This window comes from Passer montanus, unplaced genomic scaffold, assembly GCF_014805655.1.
Source record: "Passer montanus isolate IOZ18808 unplaced genomic scaffold, ASM1480565v1 scaffold1, whole genome shotgun sequence".
NCBI lineage: Eukaryota > Metazoa > Chordata > Aves > Passeriformes > Passeridae > Passer > Passer montanus.
This window is the reverse complement of record NW_024356504.1, coordinates 17,545,941-17,566,826: the sequence shown is the minus strand read 5'-3', so window position 1 is coordinate 17,566,826 and position 20,886 is coordinate 17,545,941. Positions and strand designations below refer to the sequence as shown.

Here is a 20,886-nt window from a genome sequence, read left to right as displayed (position 1 = left end):
TGCCAGGATGCAGCTTGCTGCTCCTCAACCACAAGATTCACAAACTGAAGCCTGGCAGCACAAGGTAATACACAGTGATAAGACAGGGCTCTCAGCAAAACACTGACTTTTAAAAGGCCAAGCCTGGAATGGCCACAGAGTCAGCCTCACTGACACCAGCTGGCACTGGTGACAGAGGAGCTGCCCCTTTCCACCAGCTGCTGCTTCCATGCTGATGGCATATCTGTGATTGCAAAGGCAGCCCAATGACCACACACCACTGCTGACACAGCCTGTTTGGCTTTCTCTCACTTCTGTGCAAGAGACTCTCAAACTGGCTGGCAGGGCAGGGCCATAAATAATGTCTAAACAGGCTGGGGCCACAGGCAGCACCAGTGGATGCTCCAGGGCTGGTGACAGCACTGTGTCTGTCCAGAAGTCCCTGTGGCTTGACTTGGCACAACACAAGGGCTGACTATGGGCAGCTAACCAGGCACAGGATGGGGGGAGGGAGATGCTGGACACCCCCTGTGCTCTGAACTGATTTGCCTACAGAAGATGTGTCAAAGCTGTGACAAAAAAGCCAGAGGCAAAGCAGCCAGGGCAGATGCTGTTACCACCCAGACATTTGGCTCTGCGTGTCTCTGCCCAGACACAGCTCTCCTGTGGGTCAGCAGCTTTCCTGGATGCAGGAAAGTGGGCAGCATTGTGCAGGACAGCTCCCAAACAAACATGCTGTTGCTGCCAGCAAAGAGGCTGCAAGTGTGGAGGAATAAACAGGGTGCTGAGGGCTGCCAAAGTCATCAGGGAGAAGTGGCTTGTGGGGAGAGAAGATCAGCATGTGGGACTGAGGGGGCTGACTGCTAGCAAAGGGAGGCATTTGGAGCTAACTTGGGAGTCTGCAACAAAAGGAGAACCAAGCGGCAGCTTGGAAAGGGTACATGGCAAGTCAGTTCAGCTTCTTTTCCTTACACACATGGGTAGATCCAACAGGACAGGCCAAGCAGACTGTACAACGTATGCAATGACAAAAAATAATCTAAAGAGGGATGTTTGCTTGATTTGTGTATCTTCATCTTGGTTGCCAGTTGTCACGTTGGTGGATTCCAGCTACAGCTCCTCATTGCTCTGACTGAATTGCTAAATTCAGGTTTACATTTTTACTTTCTGTAAGCACATTAGAATTTTAATTAAGCACTAAGTCAGTGTTTTAGCAGGTTTTTGAGACTTTAGCTATTTATCTTGTTGATTACAGTTCTCTCAGGTCCTTAGTTGTGGCCTAAATTTAGAGCAATTCTGACTGACTGAGCCCTGCAGGATAACTGCTACAACTATTCATTAAAAATGAAGAGATCAGAGCTGATCAGCAGACTGTGGGAGCCTGCTGTGTGGCTGCTCTGCATCCTGACAGTCTTCTGATCTACAGGTGCTAAGGCCAGGTTAATGCTGATCTGCTGGCAAAACACAGCATGAAAGACTTTGAGAAGATGCAGCAGCTCCTTGATACAAAGCTCAATAAGAAACTGTTTTCCTCCTTGTTGTCCACCTGAGATGGTGAGGAAAGAGGGTTTTAAGCAAAGCAATTATTTTCTTTCATGCAATTTCCATTAGGCAGCATGAGCCCTTCTCAAGGCAAAATGTTTATGTCCCCCATTTTTGTCTCTCTGGGGAGCACTTTGCAGGAGATGAATGAGGGTCCCTGCTTTACAAAGCACATGGGAAGCTCACTCAAGGAAGCAATGCCACAGTTCATGTTTAGCCAGCTTCCTGTGGAACTTTAGGGCTTTTTTCTAAATTCTACAGGCCCCACATCTACTTGTACATGAAAAGTTTATCACACACATGAACATGAAAGACTAGCTATCAACAGCCAGTGAATCCAGCTATCAACATGCAAAACCCTGGCCAGATCTGTCAACATCTGGGACCAGACGCATCTCTTAAATGCTGTTTTAAAATTGTATCACAATAACAAATGTAGTGATAATGAAATGCAGAGTCTGGTACCATCCAAAATTCAGCAGCTGTGGTATTTGCCATGGTGCTGATCTCCCAAGTTTAAGCAGTTTGTGCTAGAAAGTGGTTCTTGTAGCTCAGAAAAGAAATTCAATGCAGAGGAAAAAAAGGATTATTCTTCTGTGTATGACCCTGGCTAAAACTTGTTAACCAGCCCCAGCTGTAGCTCTCCCTCCTGTGCTAATCACATCTGTAATAACATTCAGCTGTTTGTTCTGTTCCAATGGTTAAGCCAAGGTGGTGGCTCCCATGGATGGTGGGGACATTGCTGGGGTAAAGCCACCTCCTCCTCTGCTCAGTGCACACCCACCAGTGCTGGTCTTCATGCTGGTTTTTGCAGTACTCTGGAACACCAAACCCATTTTCAAACCAGGGCTGACCATCTCCCCCAGTGGCCCTTCACCACCAGCTAGGAGAGTGCCCTTCTCAATTCATCCAAATTTTAAAATCATCTGAGCTTTCCTCTTCTCTCATCTCATATTCCCTGCAATTAATTCAATGTAACTTCAGCTGTTCATTGAGGAATTGGGAAGACCTTGACCAAACAGCTCTTTGTTTCCTCCCTGCCCATCAGTCTGCAGTTTCCTTGCCTCAGGCCAAAGCCAAGTAAAGTGAAAACTTTTTCTTTAACTCACTTACATTTCCCTTTCACAATAAAACTCACATCTAGGTCACTGCACCAGGGCCAGCCCTGCCTCAATCTACTTTGCCAAGCCCCATTTGGGTATCCAGAGAGGAACCAGCTCCTGACCAGGCCAGACTCCTGCTTCCCAGTCAGTAGTGACAGCACACACCAGCTGCATCCAAGGCAGTTCCACACAGCCCTCCTTGGGCTCATCTTGTGGAATTCTGGGATTGAGGTAAATGGAGGATGGAAGAAAAGAGAGATGCAAGCCCCTTGAGCTGCACAGAGAACTTGCTACCTAAAGGCATTTGACTGCCTCAGAAAAAGGTAAATTTAAGGAACTGACAGCAAAGATGCTGTTTTGCTGAGTTTGAAATCTCATTTTTATGCTTATCTCATGCAAAACTGGAAATAACACTGGTCACACTTACAACCTGCTAAGGGGAAAATTGGCAACAGCCAGTGCAAATGAATTTTCTGCACAAAAATCTTCCTCAGAAAGCACCTTTCAGAGAAACATATAAAGACACATACTTGCAGAGCAAAGCCAAACCCCTGCAATCTCCATGAAGGTTTGTGCAGCAACACATCTACAGCTTCCCACCACCTCTTCCCTGTCCCTCAGCTGGAGAGGATAATTCCTGTAGGTCAGTTGGAGTGAGCTTTCCCTAATCTGTGCCAGGGAAAGCTTCACCAACAGCTCAGAGTCTTCAGTGGCAGGTGAAGCTGGACAGGCAGCAGGTTGCTATTTCTCAATAGAGGTTCATTCAGCTTTACATATGCTATCATTACTTTGGATCCTCCCTGTGATCCTAAAGCAAAGAATTGTGAGAAATAAAGAATATTTTTCTAAAATTGGGTATGAAGAGCTGAGCACGGCCCCATCTCTGAGGTGATGATATGGAGGAAAAACCCAGAGACGTCATTATTCCCTGGAATCAAGTCCCAAACCTTCGATCCAGTCTTGAGTCCATTTGAAAGTGATGCAAGGCCTCCAAGAGTGGAGTTGTGGCTCTAAAACTGGAGAAGTGCTATGCTGAATGTGCTATTTTCCCACCTGCTCCAGCTACAGAAGGGGCAGCTCATTGTTAGAGCCCCCAGCCCATTCCTGGCTGGTTGTGAGCATCCCAGTGGAAATCCCTCCAAACTGCTGGTGCATTCCAAATAAATGGGTCCAATTTAGTAAAGCTACAACAGCAGCTGAAGCAGCGGGGAAGGATCATACCAGCCACCAAACAGGGAGATCAGAGAAGGAAAAAGCTTCCAATAGGTGATGATGAGCAGGTGGGAAGAAGTAACCGGTTCATCCCTGAGAGAAATGTGAACAGAGCCTTACAGTCCCCCAAGCAATTCCTGGGAGGGGCTGCAGGAGCAGCCCCCAGCCTCATATTAGCACTTTATTTATAGCACTGCCTTCCTGTTCATAGTCTTCCCAACTGTGAATTGCAATTCTTCCTTCCCCAGCATTATGGTGACGGTTTGGAACATGGAGATGTTTGGAAAGGGGCAATTTGGCATCAAGAGTCTAAAAAGCAGATACAGATGACATCCTAAATGTATCTTTTATGAGTTTGGAATGATTCCTTTAAATTAAGCTCAGAGTCTGTGACAGCTTCTGGTAGTGTCGCCAATAAGGAAATAAAACAAAAAAAAAAAATCAGGAGGTTCTCAAGCATATATAGTCTTAGAGATCTGGATACCTTGCTTTCCCTCATGCAACTCTGAACTGCTTACCAATGCTTCCCAAGAACAGTGCTTCAATAATTTTAATTTGTCTTTACACCACATATGCCCTCGAACCCCAACATACTTTTAAATTCAAGGCTTATAAAAAATTAAATGCTCCAATAATTCTAAATTGTGTTTGTTCAGTGTTACTGGAGCCTGGCCATTCCTTCAGTTTGGGGATTTTTGTTTTGTTTGCAGTGGGTGGAGGAAGAAATGCTTTCTATTAGTGCTTCAAATTGGAAGCTGGTCAAACAGCATCACAGCAGAGTGATTCAGCAGCCTCTGAGCCGATTCACAGTGTGTCATAAAATGGGATTAGGAAAACAACAATGCTTGGAGGAGAAAGAGCCCACACAAAGAATCACAGCAGGAGAACAATACCAGAAAGAACAGAGGGGAATAATCCTCACTTGGCTTCTGAGAAGCAGGCTGGATGACCTAATTGGTGGCTTTCAATGCCCTTCATTCTCCATGGAGTTGCAGGGTTCAGCTGCCTGGATCCAGCCACCACAGCTTAATAAATGTCTCTGCATGGACTGAACCACCCCAAGTGTTCCTGCGTGCACATCTGCAGCCTCTTCTCATTTATCTGATGAGACCCTGGTCCCCCTCTGGCACAACCCCAGATGCTACTTCACAGCAGGCAGGAGCTTTTGCAGAACTGGTGGTGAAAGTCCATGCCCACTTAGGACAGGAAGCAGAGGGAGCAATCTTAGGCTGTGAGTTAAAACCAAAAAACTGTGTTTTGTTAGTGTTACTCAAGAAGATACACACACACACTGGCAGCACATCAAAGGAGCTGAGGTGGTGTCAAACTAAGCGTATTTCCTAGCACTGTCCTGAACAGGAATTAAACATGTATTTTGTGATCTCTGGAATCCCAGCATCAGCAACCACCTGTGGCCAATGCCAAGATGGAAGAGGAAAGCATCATTTAAAACTGATTTTCTGTGAACCTGAAGATCCTATTGACAACTTTGTTTTGAATTAGGCCGTACCTGTTACAATTGTGGCCTTGAAGTGACAGAGGAAGGCAGGGACTCTCTCAGGAGTTTTACTAGATCAGCAGTGGTTGGATTACTCCTATGCAGAACATGAAATCACAGCTTCACGCAATTGAGGAAAATCAGACAGTTATATCACAATTCCAATAAAATTGCTATATCCAAAGTCTGGTAGAGACAGAAAAACAAGGAGAAAAAGAAAAATCTCATATGCCATGGTCTCCTCTTGTAGACTGAAAAAATGATAAAGTGCATCCTTGTAAATAACTCACTGCAGGATGCCTGGAATTTTATAGAAACTACTGCAACTTGTCTCCCAGTGGGGAATAACTGAGGCATGAGATAAGAAATCAGCTATATCCTAACTTGCAGTGACAGGTGCTGTAAAAGGAAATGCCCAATAAAGGCTTAATGTATAGGAAGATGGCAAATAACTGTCTGTAATTCTGAAATAAGAAAGCATAAAGCAATTCTCTAATCATGTCTAATCAAAGAACACCATCAGTTGCTAAAAACTTCTAGGGGAAAAAATGGGAGAGGTGGTAGCATGCTTGTCTTTGTCAGCAGTGTTTTGGGAATATTTTAGCCTGCAGAATTTAATTCCCTGTTATTACTTCTGAGCCTGAAGGTGAAAATCATAAATCAGAACCATTCATAACATGCAATAATGGGATGAAATACTCATAAGGAGAGTTACATGATGAATTCCTTTGGGACTATGTGTAACCCTTACAGTCCTTGATGATAGCATTAAAAATCCTTCTGTCTCTAACATCTATTCTTCCCTAATTCCTATACTAGTTTTTCTTTTTTCTTCTCTCGCAACATTTCCAAATTTTTGTGTCATATGGCACTCCTTCCACCGTTCCTCCCTGCTGCCTTAAATATATGTTTAAGGCAAAATCATAGGAAAGCATTCCATGCTTAAAAAGATGGGCAGGTTTTAAATTACACTGTAATTACTAATAAGGGCTTTTAATACCTGAGGAGCTTTCCCAGGGAGTTTTGTTCTGATTTCAGGACCCCCACTGTTTTTATAGAGGGCCATTTGGTCCCATTTGTAAGGTGGTTACATTTTGAGTAACAAAGACGGCAGTGCTCTAAAATAAAATAACAGTCCCCACCCTTCTTTCACCTTCTCATAACTGAGTTTAAAAAAAAAATCCCAACCCATGATGTGTTAGAGCTTTGTTTTCTGAGTAACAAGACCAATCATGTTTCCTCTGCTTGAGGTCTCTCTCTTCTCTTCCTTTTCTTCTAGGTCCTCTGGATCCACACTGACATAGAAATATCCCATGATGGAGAAAATAATGCACACAGCAAAGAGGAGAACAGTGAACAACACAAATTCAGCCCACTAGGAAAGAAAAAAGAACAGCAGGTCAGGAGACCCCAGACTCTCAGTCCGGAGGATATCTCTGCACTTTCAAGTGGCTTTTAAAGAGCTGGGTGAAAATTATTTCTCAGTTTCCAAAATGGCTCACGAGAAAGAAACTTTCTCATCCTGTTTTTCTGGTAAATGCTTGTACACATAATGTAATTATAAATATGTGATACCTCTTGAAACAGAACAGTTAGATTGAGTTGGTGTCATTAAATCTTTTCCTACAAATCTGACTGGAACATACCCACCTGGGCTTTTTGCCTACAAGATTCTTTTGGGAGAGGCAGATCCATGCTGGCCAGAGATATGCCCCAGTTCAGACCTTCATGGCATCATCCCAGAAGCTTCACAGCCTGAATTAAACTACCTCTGCACTATGACCTCCCCCTGTCAGCCTGACATCTCAGGGATGCCAGAGGCAGCTGGCCTGGCAGGATTCCCCAGGCGAGACCCTGAGGAAGGCTGAGTGCCCACTGCTCTCGTTTCTGGGGAGCACTCGGCGTGTGGCTGCCACTGTGTGCAGGCTCCAGGTGCAGACACAGCCAGCTTGCCTAGAGCTGAGCTCCACAGAGTTACCAGCACAGGTCAGGCACTTCCCCAGTGTGTCAGCTGTCCCCCAGCCAGGGGAGCTCCACTGAGGGCCCCACAGAGCAGGGGCTGGGGGACAGCTCAGAGTGAGCTGCTGTCAACTCATGTGCAGGAGCCTGGGGCTGGGCAGAGAAGCTGTGCACCAGGACATGGCCATCCAGAAGCACCAGAAGCCTGTTGTAAAGCATGACCTCTGCTCTAAGAGCCAAACCATACCTGTGCCATTGGTGCAGCCTCGGCAACAATGAGCACAAAGGTATTCCCCACAGCCACGGTGAGCAGCCAGCCTGCCTGCAGCACCGACTTCATGCTGGCTGGAGACTGAAAAGAGGAGAAGGGCCTGATCAGTGGGAATCCTGCTGTGCACTTCAGCCCTGTTTCACCCTCTGGAGTTCTGCCCAGTCCTAGGCTCAGCCTAGGAGGAGATGGTGGAATTTTCTCTGTGTGGAGTGGTTAATCTGTGGTTAATCTCAACATGTGCATACAAGGAGCTTTCAAAACATGGGCAGGAGGACACACGAAGAGGCAGGAGGTGCTGTTGTTGCAGAGCTGGATCCAGGTCATCCCCAACCTGCATCATCTGAAATGGTACGATCAGGATGTCCAAGGAGCCACACAAGCCCTGCAGCTTGGAGTCTGGTGCCATGTGGCTGTACACCTTTGGAAAAGAGACTGGATCTTGATGTTAAATTTCCTGCTGAGGAAAAATTTTTCACATCCCATTACAGATCATCCCACTGCATTAATCATCCTCATTAATAAACATCTGCACCTTACTCCAGGGATAGATTTGAACAGCTTCAGTAGCTGTTTGACCATGTAATGTCTCAGTCCTCTCTTCTCATCAACCTCCCCAGACAACAATCAAATCATCCCTTGCAGGTTCATTACCCCTTGCTCCCTTGTTACAACCTTGCATGTTTAGACCCCTTCAGTCTCTCAATTTAAAGCAGGTGCCAAGTCCTCATGCCACCCTGTAGCCCTTGAGATAACTTGCCTTTATATCACTGAAAAATACATAGCACAAAATACTTCACTAGGAGAAAACCCTGATAATAAAATATTCAGAGTTTTCCCGTAAACTATCCAGTTCTGTTCTGTGTTCTCAGGTTGACCAGAAAAGGATATTTCCAAGTATCACTGAGAACAGGTACCTTCAGAATATTAATTAATTTAGCTTGAGGGCACCCAGCAAGCTGTGTTACAATCCCACTTTCAGTTGATAGATAACATTGTTAGTGTCATGTCAAAGGAGGTATGACAAGTCAATGGCAGATGCAGAAATAAATCTTGAAGTCTAATTGTAAGGTCCTTATCTTTAAGTGGAGTACCTGAGAATAGGAGAAGGCCAGACCTGTAATGGAGAACATCACCTCCCCAGCAGATATCAGTAAATATTGTGGTAACTGCCAGGCCATATGGACATTGTTGGCTTTGATGTCTTCTGACTTCCACATCTCAACAACACCCCCAGAAATCTAGCAGGAAAAAACAGGCAAGCTGATTAGCTGCTGAAAGATCAGATTTTTCTTAGCCTGAACAACAGCAGCAAATTTACCAAAAAACAGTTTTCAGCAAAGGTGGAAAAAAACCTCTGCCTTTGAAGCAAACTATGGCTCTCAACCCTGACATTTCCAAGCCTGTTGGGAATAGGATGACTCCTGCTGCACAGGGCAGAGAGCAGGATGGAAGCATTCCAGCCCATTTAGGTACCACAAGAATTCCCTGAATTATTGCAAACCAACAAGTTGTCTTCTGTAGTGGGGCTGGGAAAAGCCTGTGAGGTTCCAGTGCAGAGCCTGTGACCTGCTGCTGTCCCCAAGGTCAAAAAAGGATGAGAGGGTAATTGCTCATTGCATCTATGTGGTCACTGCTCCCATTTTATCAGCACTGTACAACTTCCCTATGATATCACTGACACCTAAACAAATTCAACTCACGAATGCCAAGGGTAGCAAAGACTGCTCCATATTAGATCTATTCAGATAGTTATGGTAGCTGTATTCCTAATTATTTTTGTTTCTTTTCCCAGGTGTAATTAATACTGCCTGTCATGCACAGAGGCTCAGAGGCTGAGAGAGATTTGACTAGAAGCCAGGAAAACACTAGATGGAAATGACTTCAGGCAGAAAGCCCTGTGTTTAAGGAGAGTACTTGGGAAAATACAAGGGATGTTTACGAGATGTTCTTAATCACCAATCATTGCCAGGGAGGCAACTCAAGAAACTTTATTTCAGCAGGCTAAAAGGGGTGAGAAGAGTGCTGTGCATTGCTCTTTAGCCCATAAACAAATGTCACAAGCACCATGCTGTAACTGCACATTGAGGAAGGCTGGGTAGAAGGCAGCATCCCCATGATTTAAGTTTCACAGTTCAGCTACATTAGCAGACTAATATATTGTATTCCTGGTTCTTCTATATGGCACTCCTGGCAGAGGAGCAGGGCTCAGTACAAATCACTGCAATAATTAAAAGTGATCTTGGCCTCAAGCAAACTAACTCTCTACAGAAAGCAGAAACCACAGAGAGAGATGGAAAAACAGAGGATAAAAAATATTAAAGTACTAGCACAAGGTTTGGAAGGGCTGAGGCACAGAGCCACCCTGAGCAGCCAGGGCTATAGCAGGGACTTATGCAGATGGGACCACAAACTGGAATCCTTGGCACAGTGACATGGGACACATTTACCTCAGCTGGCCCTGTTACCAGAGGCTCTGGGGCAATTTTCTTAGTGTTATATTTTTAATGCAACCTCTCTATCTGGTTTCTCATCTGGTGAAAGAGGCTTGCAGCCATAGAAGAGGGGTCTGGCCAACATCACTTCAAGTGTGTGTGTTTTATGTACATAAATCTCTGCACTCACAGATGGCAGCATCTGCTTGTTCCCTCCAGGGCTGTACATCCCATTCCAGCTACTGGAATTGGAAAAAAAAATACCAGGTGCTTCATGGCTATATTTTTCCCCCGACGTATTTGGACTCTGCAGACATGAACAGCTCCCATTAATTGCCCAACAGGGAGATGCTACTGCCAGGGAGTAGCTGACAACACTTTGCTCTTCTCATCACAACACGGCAGCCAAAGTCCCAGAGGGCAGCTTAGCAGTGTGTCCTGTCAGACTCAGTTTGTCTGTGTGCCTTTGTGGTGGAAAGGTTAAAATGGGAGCTAAGCTGATCATGTTCATCTCCGTGGCTCCAGCCAGCTGGACCAGAGTTGAAGCAGTGTGTCTGAGAGGTTGGCAGGCAGGGAAAGGAATCCACCCTCTCAGCAGTGCTCAGACCCCATCAGGGCCAGGCTGTTCAGAAAACCATGCCTTGACTTTACACAAGGTTCCAAATTAGCTGTCCAGGCAGTGAGAGGAGGAATCAGATGTACAACCTCACCAACCTCCTCCCTCAAGACTTTGTCCCTCTTCCCCTATGCATAATCTACAAAATCTTGGAAGATCAGACTTTAGTTCAGTAAGCTAAATGTGAGGATAGAGCAGAATGGTTCTGCAATTTTTTGAGTGTGAGACACCACCAGGTACAATATTTTAAAGACCACAAGCAGAGTCAGCTCTTGGCAGGTGGTAATAACTCTTTGCAGTGCTCTGGGTCAATGTTAACTGCTCAAGGATGGCATGAGACCAGCACAAACCACAGATTACATGATTTTCTATGGAGGATTTCTATCAAGGAAAATATTTTACTTTTTTTGAACCCATGCAGTCTGCCATGACCACAGTGTAAGGTGGAACAAATACACACCCACCTTGTTTATGTAGGTACCAAAACTTTCTACAATTCCTTTGATAACAAACTGCCCTCACTTGGCTACTGCTGAGGGATCAGACAGTGGACAAAGCAAGTGAGAGTCACCAACACAGGAACAAAAGCACTTCCAGAGAGTAGAACAGGAGTGTGTGACCATCACAGGAACACTTACATTAGTTATCACAATGGTGTATGAGGCACCAAAGTCAAGCAGCCCCAGCTCCAGGGGGAACTCTCCTGTTTCAGTTATGCATTTTCCATTATTATATCTAGATAAAAGGATGAAGGACAGGATTTCCCAGTTAGTTCCACAAACAAAGAACACAGAGCAGAGCTATCAAACACACCCCTGAAATGGAGCAGGAGGATGCAAGATGTAAAAATGCAGTAGTGTTTACATCAGACAATCACTGGAGTTCTTGCTATCTTATCCTTCCAGAAGCACTTAGACACTGACTGGAATTCATCTAATGACCCAGGCCATTGCTAACATTTTTAATGGTTTCTGCTCTTTTGTAGTGCTGATGTAATTTTTTTCCTCCCCTTTGGTTTATTTTCCTTCCAAATTTTGCTGCATTTCTTCAGGAAATATAGGCCAGACAAGTAGTCAATAGGAACTCAGAGATGTGGACCCAGAAGCAACTTTGTTTCCTTTCAATAGACCAAATTAGCCTTCATATTTGTTCTTCTGATTTTGGATGTGTGAGATGGCACAGAGGCTCAGCAGCATTGCCACAATGGCTGCTGCATCCTACTAAATTGCAGCAATAAATATTTTGGATGGAGCTGATGCAGAGAAAAGCCATGAAGCTTGTTTGGAAACATTGGAAATGCTAGAAATACCCTACAAGAGCCAACTCCACTACTGCCAAACCAAGGCCATATGGAGCCCCTGTCTAACAAGCCCAGCCTGCAAAGCCATGTAATGCTACTTGGTGTCACCAGCCCACATACTAACACTTTGTAGGATGGAATATGAACTGGCCTTTCCCTGAGAGCACCCTAACACCAGGAGCTTGGGCCTGAAAGAATAACAAAATAAAGCAGGCACTGAATGGCAGAGGAGACTTTGCTATGTCCCACCTTACTCCACTGACAGATGCACAGGAATGATGAGTCTCTTCCCTCCAGGTCCCCACATAATGTGAGTAAAAACTTCTGCACACACATGACTGGCCTGGAACACCTGCTCTGTACTGAGTTGATAATTCTGCTTTTTACAAACATCTGCCCCCACAACCACATGCCAAGATAATAGCAATGCAGGTTTTGCTATTAGGCTGAGCAAAAGTCTCTTTGTACCCAAGGAAATGCCTCAGCAAGGACCTTCAGCTCAGGAACAGAGACTTACATGTCCCTCTCCAGCAGTGAGTACTCAGAAGCACTGTAGTTTTTCTGAACAGCAATAAACATTTTGCTATCGATGGTGAGGTTGACATCTTGGCTCAAACCATTAATGAATCTGCAAAGAAACCATATATCATTGGCCTGTCAGACAGGGCAGAAGCATAACAGCAGACACTTTAGAAGTTTGCATACTCTCCCAAAGCATTCTGTAATTCTATAAGGTTATGAGAGTCTCTTCTGCAAGTTTCCAAAATATTTGTCTGATTCATTGCCTAGTTTTTCAATACAAGATTATTTTTCTTGTTGCACAATTTTACCCTCTTACTCTTTTTTGTATAAAAAGTGTCCCTCACTTTTTGTGGTCTAGAACCTCCTGGCAATCCAGTCTCAGAGACCAACAAAGTTTGCAGCAAATTCTGAGGAGACAATGAAGATGGATCAGAGGGCTGGGGCACCTCTCCTGTGAAGACAGGGTGAGAGAGTTGGGGCTGTTCAGCCCAGAGAAGAGAAAGCTCCAGGGAGACCTCAGAGCACCTTCCAGTACCAGAAGACATCCTACAAGAGAGCTGGAGAGGGACTTCTTACAAGGCTATGGAGTAATAGGACAAGGGGGAATGCCTTTAAACTGAAAGAGGGTAGGGTTAAACCATGTTAGATTTTAGGAAGAATCTCTGCATTATGAAGGTGGCTAGACACTGGAACAGGTTGCCCAATGAAGTTGTGCATGCCTCATCCCTGGAAATGTTCCAGGCCAGGTTGGATTGGTCTTTGAGCAACCTGGTCTAGCAGGAGGTGTCCTTGTCCATGGCAGGAGTGTTGGTACAGAGTGATCTCAAGGTCCCTTCCAGCCCACACCATTCTGTGACACTATGGTGACAGTTCCATGGCTGTGTGAGGGGGCAGTCTCAGCCTACCACAGGAAACTCTGAAGTTGTCCATCCTGATGAGCAGGCACACCATGCTGGCAAAGAGCTTCTACAAATGGCAAGGAGTTTTCTAGCATAATAAGATATCTTCATCAAAACTAAAACTTATATGGGAAGAGTTTCTTTGGTGTTCTTTCATAGACAAAAGATAGCTTCTTTCTGGCAAGTCAAAAATTGATAGTAAAACCAAACCCTTTTAATTTGACCTATACTTTCCTGAAGTTAGTCAAGTGCTTAACAAAAGTAAGTTTTTAGTGCAAAAATAGTTTCTTCCTAGGGAAACTTCTTTACAAATTCTTAAATGGAAAGTCTGGGGATTTTGTCAAAAATCTCAATAAGAAAATATTTTAAAAAATTCTGACTGAATCAAGTCTTCAAGGGAGTTTAGTCAGTAGAAACCTTAACAAGTACAGGGCCATGAAGAGATACTGTTCTCCTAGTTTATCTACACAGGCTTTCAGATAGAGGGGCTGGACATTGATTTTAAGGTTTGTTTTGTTTGGTTGGTTTTTTATTTATATTTTATTGGTTTTTTGTTTTTATTTTATTTTATTGTGGTGGGTTCACTTTGTTGTGTTTTTTCTAATTTCACCTTGTCCAAATCCTCTAGAAAGTCTAGCTGGAATCCTGGTTTTCTGGGGTTTTTGGGAGGGGGTTTTGAGTTTTGTTTGTTTTTGTTTTGGTGGTTTACTGTGTTTTGGTTTTTTTGAGGGTTTTTTTTTGCAAATTTGCATCTTCTGCACTTCAGCATCCAGCACAAACCAGAACAGGAGTGTTCATGGACTAAATAGACTAGCTCAAATTGGGAAGAGTGAACTAACCAGAGCCCAATGCCCAGCTGAATTGTTTATGAGGATGTAAAATTGTTGCTGCATCCAATTTAGTAGACACTTGTGCATGAGTTTGGGTGAACATCATGGGTTGGCCAATTTGCAAAGGACATAGCAACAGCTCCTATCCAAATTGCTGCTTCCCTTTCATCAGTGAGATGAATTTGCCACTTTTCCAAGGAAGGAGCTCTTTTATGTTGCCATCACAGCCCAGACTGTCCTAGGCAGTGAGCAGCAATCGTTCTCAGCTCTGCATGGCATGTGTGGGAGGTGACACTCTGTCAAGCCTCCACAGCTGACACCCAAGTCTTGCATGAGAAGTGTGGACTGGATTCCAACCCAAGAACATCTGGGCTATGTTACATACAGATGCATCAGACAAAAGCACTTTCCCTCACCCAACCACCACCAAATCCTCAACAAAAAGCCATTCCTACCTAACAGCTGCCAAACCATTTTCCGGCTTTGCTTCCAAGTCTGTAATCTAAAAAAGAGGAAGAAAAAAACCCATCAAACATATTTATTAATGCTGCCTTACAATGTGTGCCAGACAATAGTGGTGTCTTCAGGGTTACACATGTGCTGCAAAGCCTGTGGAAATCCACTGGACTCTCACATAAGCTTTACATCAGGCCACAGCTGGGGAGCCCTGGTACAATGAAGCCAATGGCAAAATTTCTTCTCCAAGCACTTAAGATGAGATCACATCTTTTCTCCTCATCACTTCTGCAACAAGGGCTATTGAGTTTTAGCCAGTCAAACTTCTACTGTGGCATGTAACACTCTCCAAAAAAAGTACTTTTCTTGATATTGAGATAGCAAGAGAGCACTATCCACATTAGCATCTTTCAGTGACTAGTTACAATTAAACTTAAGTGCCTCACTCCTACAAAATCTGCAAATGCCTAACTTTCAGACCCTGATTCTTGTCATATTCACAGACTTCACAGAAGTCTAAAGCTGAGAGGAAGTGCTAGGTTACTATACTGATGATCATGCCTCACTCATGCTTTCCCTGCTCCTTAATACTCAAGAGATTAAACTGTTGTAATGTGCAGGCAGAGAGTAGGAGAAACCAAGATGCTTGTTTGTGCTCACAAACAGATCCCTCAGACAGATCCCTGCAATGGTCATCTGGATTGGCATAATGGGAGTGAGAGTCTCTCTCCTGGAGACCACAGCTAGAACAGCAGCTAGATAGTTAATCAAAACTCATTTGGAAAAACCTATTTGGTGTACAATGCTGAAAAAACACAGTTAAGACACAGCCCTGCCCTGGAGGTTGTATGTCACAAAAAAAACCACAAAGCAAAGCTCTTGGCTGGTAGAAATCCAGAGCTCTGCCATGTCCACTGAAGATGGCAGGGCAATTTCAGTTTGCACTGCCCACAGATGGAACCCAGGCAAGCCAAAAGGGACTTTAGAAACTGGCTCTCTCTCAAAGTTTTCTGGCCCTTTCTCCACACATTTTTTCCTGATGCAAAACCCTGAGTTTCTGAGACCAAGGATCCAGAATTTTAGTATATCTATTAATGTCTACTGTACTTCAGAGCAATATGCTACCCACAAATAACATATGCCCTAAATAATAAATAGCCACAGTGAATAATAAATGTCAGAGCAATAAATAATAAACAACAACATCATTTTTTTTCCATGGGAGACACATGGGGATGAATACTCTAGTTTGTTGCAGACAGACCATCATATTCACTGATGATCCCCAGAGCTCTCAAATTCATTTCCTGCCTACTCAACAGCCCACAAAGGAGAAGAAACCAATTTCAGCTAGGATCCTTCCAGGAAAGCACTCCCACCTGAGTGAGTGGCCCAAACCCAGCAGAGAGGGAGGTAACTCGAGGGTGAGCCCTGCAACACAGCAGTGATGTTGGCACTGCTGTCCTTGTGTTGTAATGCTGGAAAAGTATCATTTACCATGCTGTCTTCCACATCTCCCTTATCTAGAGCTGTGAATGACAGGTCAATAGCATCACCCAACAGCACAGATGTTTCCCAGCACATGAGAGCCTGCCTGTGCCAGGGTGGGCATTAATTTAAGCACAGTCGAGACAGCTGGGGCAGCATAGATGTACTGGAGCTCTGAGACTGATGTACTGGAGCTCAGCACATGAGAGCCTGCCTGTGCCAGGGTGGGCATTAATTTAAGCACAGTTGAGACAGCTGGGGCAGCATAGATGTACTGAGCTCTGAGACTGATATGCTCCAAGCCTGTTGCAGGCTTTTGCTTCTTGAAGACTGTATGAAAGTCACAAGTGTCAATTTCCTAAAGAAACAGCACAAAGCTCTCAGTGTCACAGGGAAAGTTAATTTTGTGTGATACTGAGCCCTAGACTCCAAACCATGAAGTTTGATCATCAGCAAAAAATCTTGATGCTATGACCAAATAAATTCTTTAAAGTAATTTCAAAAAAGTTATATGGTTTCTACTATATAATATTGAATGCTTGGTGTGGCTACCCTGCAAGGTAAAAGGCTCGGGAACTGCAAAGAGAATGGATATTTTAGCATGAGGACAGATTCTGATGGCATTTACACACCTGCCACAATTTGCAATAACACCAAGAATTTCAAGACAGCTTCTTAGGATACAGCTATGCACAAAAGATATCAGAATCTGCCCTACACATCCCATATGTCCCTCTCTGATTGTTGCAGAAATACACGGAAGTCCAAATACAGCCAGCTCTGCTGCACAGCCTGAAATGAGCTTAATTATTTATTCTGTTCAGCAAAACAAATGGGCCTTCTGTGCTTTTTCACTAAACACTTGCAATAACTAGTCCCAGAATCATTCCTCTGATGCTTTTATTCCATGGCCAGCCCTAGAGCCTCTTTAACATCTTTGCTTTATAGAGCCATCTTTGGGGGAAAACCTCTGGCTCTGTTTCCCCAGCTTTCTCCAGCTCTGCTGCCTAGCAGGCATGACTCTTCTCTCCCACTGCAGCACTCAGTGGATTAAAGTGTGCCCAGAAACTCTCAGATGCCACAACACCTCTATTAATCAACCAACAGAAATGTGTACAGATCCAGTGCCTCTAGCTAAGAAGTGAGGTTCAGACCATCTGAGAGCAATCAGACAGACATTGCAACTGAGCAAATGAATTAATGAGCCTATTACCCCATTGTAGCATCCCAGCCATTGAATTAATACTGTATTTACACTTCACTCCCACACTCACTAAGCGGCTTGATAGGCTTCCTTCTGCCTCAAAAACAATTAAGCTGTATACTGATTTTTCCTTCACAGTGTAGTTAAAAGCAAGAGTCAATCCTTGATGTTGCAGGGTGAAGTGAAGGTTCTGTTGCTCTCCATTCAATATTAATTTTGAGTACTCAGCTGGGCTCTGTGAAAGAAAATAAACTTGGTTACACTTTCTTCAGATAAGAAAGGATTTGTATTTTCCTACCAGCTACAACACTATCCCCTCTTTAAGAGAAACTGTAATCCTGTTATCCTTTATTCCTAATTACAGGTGAATGTAAGGTGTATGCTTTGCCAGGGAAATTCTTCTGCAAATGTTCAATTTCTGTTTCATATAACAGATATTATGCTTCATTTGTAAAACTATTCCCATGCACTTCTGAGGCAATGGAGCAGAACAAGCTTTTGCATCTGTGGGCTTTATTAGAAAATGCCTGAAAAAAACTCCATCCTTTCTTCAATGACATGCAAGTCAGGCCTTTCAGTCCCAAATATATGCTTACCTGAAAAGACTCCACAGGCTGCTGAAATAGGTCCTTGTCTTGGATTGTCACTTGAACAGGGTTCTTTGCCAAATTCAGGACCCGAATTAAACTTTCTTTTGGGACAAGTCGAGGCATATCGGTTTCCTAATTAAAGTAAAAGGCTTTAAGTGCCATCTGTATGCTTTATTAGCACTTTAATATCTCTTCATTTTTAGCTATAATAGTCTTCCTCTCTGTAATGACAATTTTCCACCCCTTCCTCAAAAGAAGTTGCACTCAGAGAAAACCGAACATAAATCATTTTTAGGGAGGTTTCCTCACAGTAGCTCAATGGCCAACCCATCATTCCTCCCAAAAATTGCTCTTCACATCACTAAGTGTACAGACTACACACCTACTGAGGAGGTAGAACAATGTCACAGCTTTCATTATACAGCTCCCTTGTGCCTGGATTTAACCAACTGCCACATCAGAATGGAAAAATTTGTGCTTAGCTTTCAAAAGCAGTGACCAGAATAATTATTTCCCACTGCAGTCAGTGACTGGGAAAAGAATCAGATCAGAAGTTGAGTAGTTTTGAAAATCCCAGTCCAGCTTCATGTCTGTAATCAGTGCTTTTGCATTACTGGACACCTTGCTATCTACACAGCTGACTGTATAGATTGTATTTCTTGTTTTCTGAGAGAGGTAAGCTGATGCCTCCAGCACTGAGGTATCTCCTTCTGTCAGGAATCATTTCCTAGAAAGAGTACATCAATCAGTGTCAGCCTTGTACTACCTGCAGAGATAATATTTTTTTTAACGTCTCCTTTTTTTCTCATTTTATTTTCAAGTAGCTGCCAGCCATACTGCAGAGCTATTTATTTTTCTTCTATCTTATCTGATAATTTGGGTATTGCAGGCAAGGAATTTTGAACCTAACTGGGTGGGGAGACACACTACCAAAGAAGTCAGAATGAGCTGATTTCCCTGTATCCACATGCTGCTCTAGACCAACAGGCCTGCTAATATTATCCAGCAAGTTCCATTACTGTAGCTTTTCACTTCTGCTACCCACAGTCAATTGAAGGTGGACCATCTTATCCTCTTCTTTGCTAGATCTTAAAATGGCCTTTAGGGTAAAATTTTCATGTACAGGCAGAAGGGAACCTCTAACTCACCTTGCCTCTGCCCAGAGAAGTCACCCACAGCCAGAGCAAACTGTGGTGCTTGGCCAGAGATTCTGGTGGTGGCAATGAGAGCATTTCTTTGCTCACATAAAGAGATCAGAAAAAAGACCTGAACCCACACAATCTCATTTCAGTGGGAGGCTCATTAGGGGATTCACCTGAGGAGCCAGCAGATGTTAATCCAGGGCTGTGAGCCAGCCACTCTAACAGAATGTTTTAAGTATACATAGAAGCTTTAAAAATTAATCCTATAGTAACTTTTGTGAGACAAAGGTCAGCCAAAGTCTACACAATGCTGGTCACGAGCCAGAAACAAACAGTACCAATCTGTAGAAGCTAACATGGAATTTACAAGAGATGTGCTGCCACCCTCTCTGGGGATGCCTGGCAGTCCCTGATGCCTGTGTCAGCATTCACCTGCCTCCCCAGAGACACAATCTGGCATGTAAAAAAAGCCATCCCCATCATAAAACAGGAAAGTAATTAAATTTTAAAACAATTAAATAAAAAACCAAAACCACCACACACACACAAAAGACCCCAAACAGAAAAGTATAGGCAAGCTACAGCAAGAAATAGGAGAGAGAACAGACTACCTTTTGGAAATTAATCACTAGCATTAACTAGATGTCTGTCAAGCACTTTGACGATGGAAATCTAGAATATAGACCAATACAGATGACCAGCACAGCAAAACTGCAAAGACTAGGAAGAAAGACACAGAGACAAAGAGAGGGAAAAGTAGACAAGGTAAGAATTATCATTAGCAACTGGATCAGTATGCTCAGTTGTAAAGAAAACATTACAAAGTTTGATCAAGGAGCACAATGGCTTAAAGGATTATCTACCAGACATTACTAATTACACCCCATGGAAAGAAAGAATTTCTGAGGAATGCCTTGTGCTTTACTTACATTTATTTTGACTTCTATAACAGCTGCAAGTCCAAATGCCAGCCCTGCAAGGATCATACCTGTTGCCATTTTCCTAATAGGTCTATGGAGCAAATGAAAGAGGTACCATTAAGGAAAAAAAAGTAATTTAAACTGTAGAATACCATTCCTCAGAGCCAAAGATGTGCCAAAACCATGTAATAAACTGTCCAACAGGTGGCACTCAGGATGACAGGCTGTTTAAATTGCCAATCTCTTAACTTAAAACTATTTTATTATTCTGCATGAGGCCAGCACTTGAGGCCAATTAAAACTGATATGCCATGAAAAGAAGTTCCTTCCTTGCAAGTTTCATATTATCTTTTTCCCAGCTCTTCTAGTGGGAATAGCTCATGACATTATGTTAATCCATGATGTTGGAAGGAGCACCAGAAATGATGTCTCTTCAAGTCCCTTTTGGGAAAGGCAAAAGAAAAGTAACATTCTATTTAGCAGTGGGAATGAGGAATAGAAAAATGTGTAGTTTATGTCATCAAAGTTTCTGACCATCTGGGGCCTCATTCTGGGTTATTTCTCATGCCAATCCACCTACATTTCTAGAAAATAAAGAGCTTTCTTCTAAACTGAAGGCAAAGCTAGTGCAACTTTACCAGAATTATGTGAGAAAATCTGATATAAATCAGAATAATACATGTCCAGAACAGCAGATTCAAACTGAGTATTGAGTTGTTGAGATTTGAGAGAAATGTGGTTCTAGATTCAGTGATCTCCACTCTTTGTAATGGTCTTTAGTCGTGGCATTCAGTCTTGGTTAGTCCTTGAATTTGTGCTGCTGGGTGAACTACTCTGTGAGCTGGTCATCAGGCAGGAAGCTTTCTGCCAAGTCAAGGCACAGTCCAGGCCATGGGCTCACAATGGGATCAGGGAGAAGCACA

General features: G+C 43.6%; 1 protein-coding gene across 8 annotated transcripts in view; it reads right to left on the bottom strand.

The window, feature by feature from the left end:
- Nucleotides 1–928: 928 nt before the first annotated feature.
- SLC15A2 (solute carrier family 15 member 2) overlaps nucleotides 929–20,886 on the bottom strand; it is a 57,019-nt gene continuing 37,061 nt past the window's right edge. For 6 of the 8 annotated variants that reach the window (XM_039698457.1, XM_039698475.1, XM_039698483.1 and 3 more), the window contains 9 exons: nucleotides 19,973–20,054; nucleotides 17,908–18,033; nucleotides 17,382–17,546; nucleotides 14,619–14,665; nucleotides 12,430–12,540; nucleotides 11,251–11,347; nucleotides 8,656–8,802; nucleotides 7,541–7,645; nucleotides 929–6,709 (listed from right to left, as the gene is read on the bottom strand). In XM_039698457.1, the coding sequence (XP_039554391.1) occupies nucleotides 6,533–6,709; nucleotides 7,541–7,645; nucleotides 8,656–8,802; nucleotides 11,251–11,347; nucleotides 12,430–12,540; nucleotides 14,619–14,665; nucleotides 17,382–17,546; nucleotides 17,908–18,033; nucleotides 19,973–20,054 (1,057 nt within the window). In that variant the 3' untranslated portion in view covers nucleotides 929–6,532. The other 2 variants (XR_005626462.1, XM_039698504.1) reach the window with 2 other exon arrangements.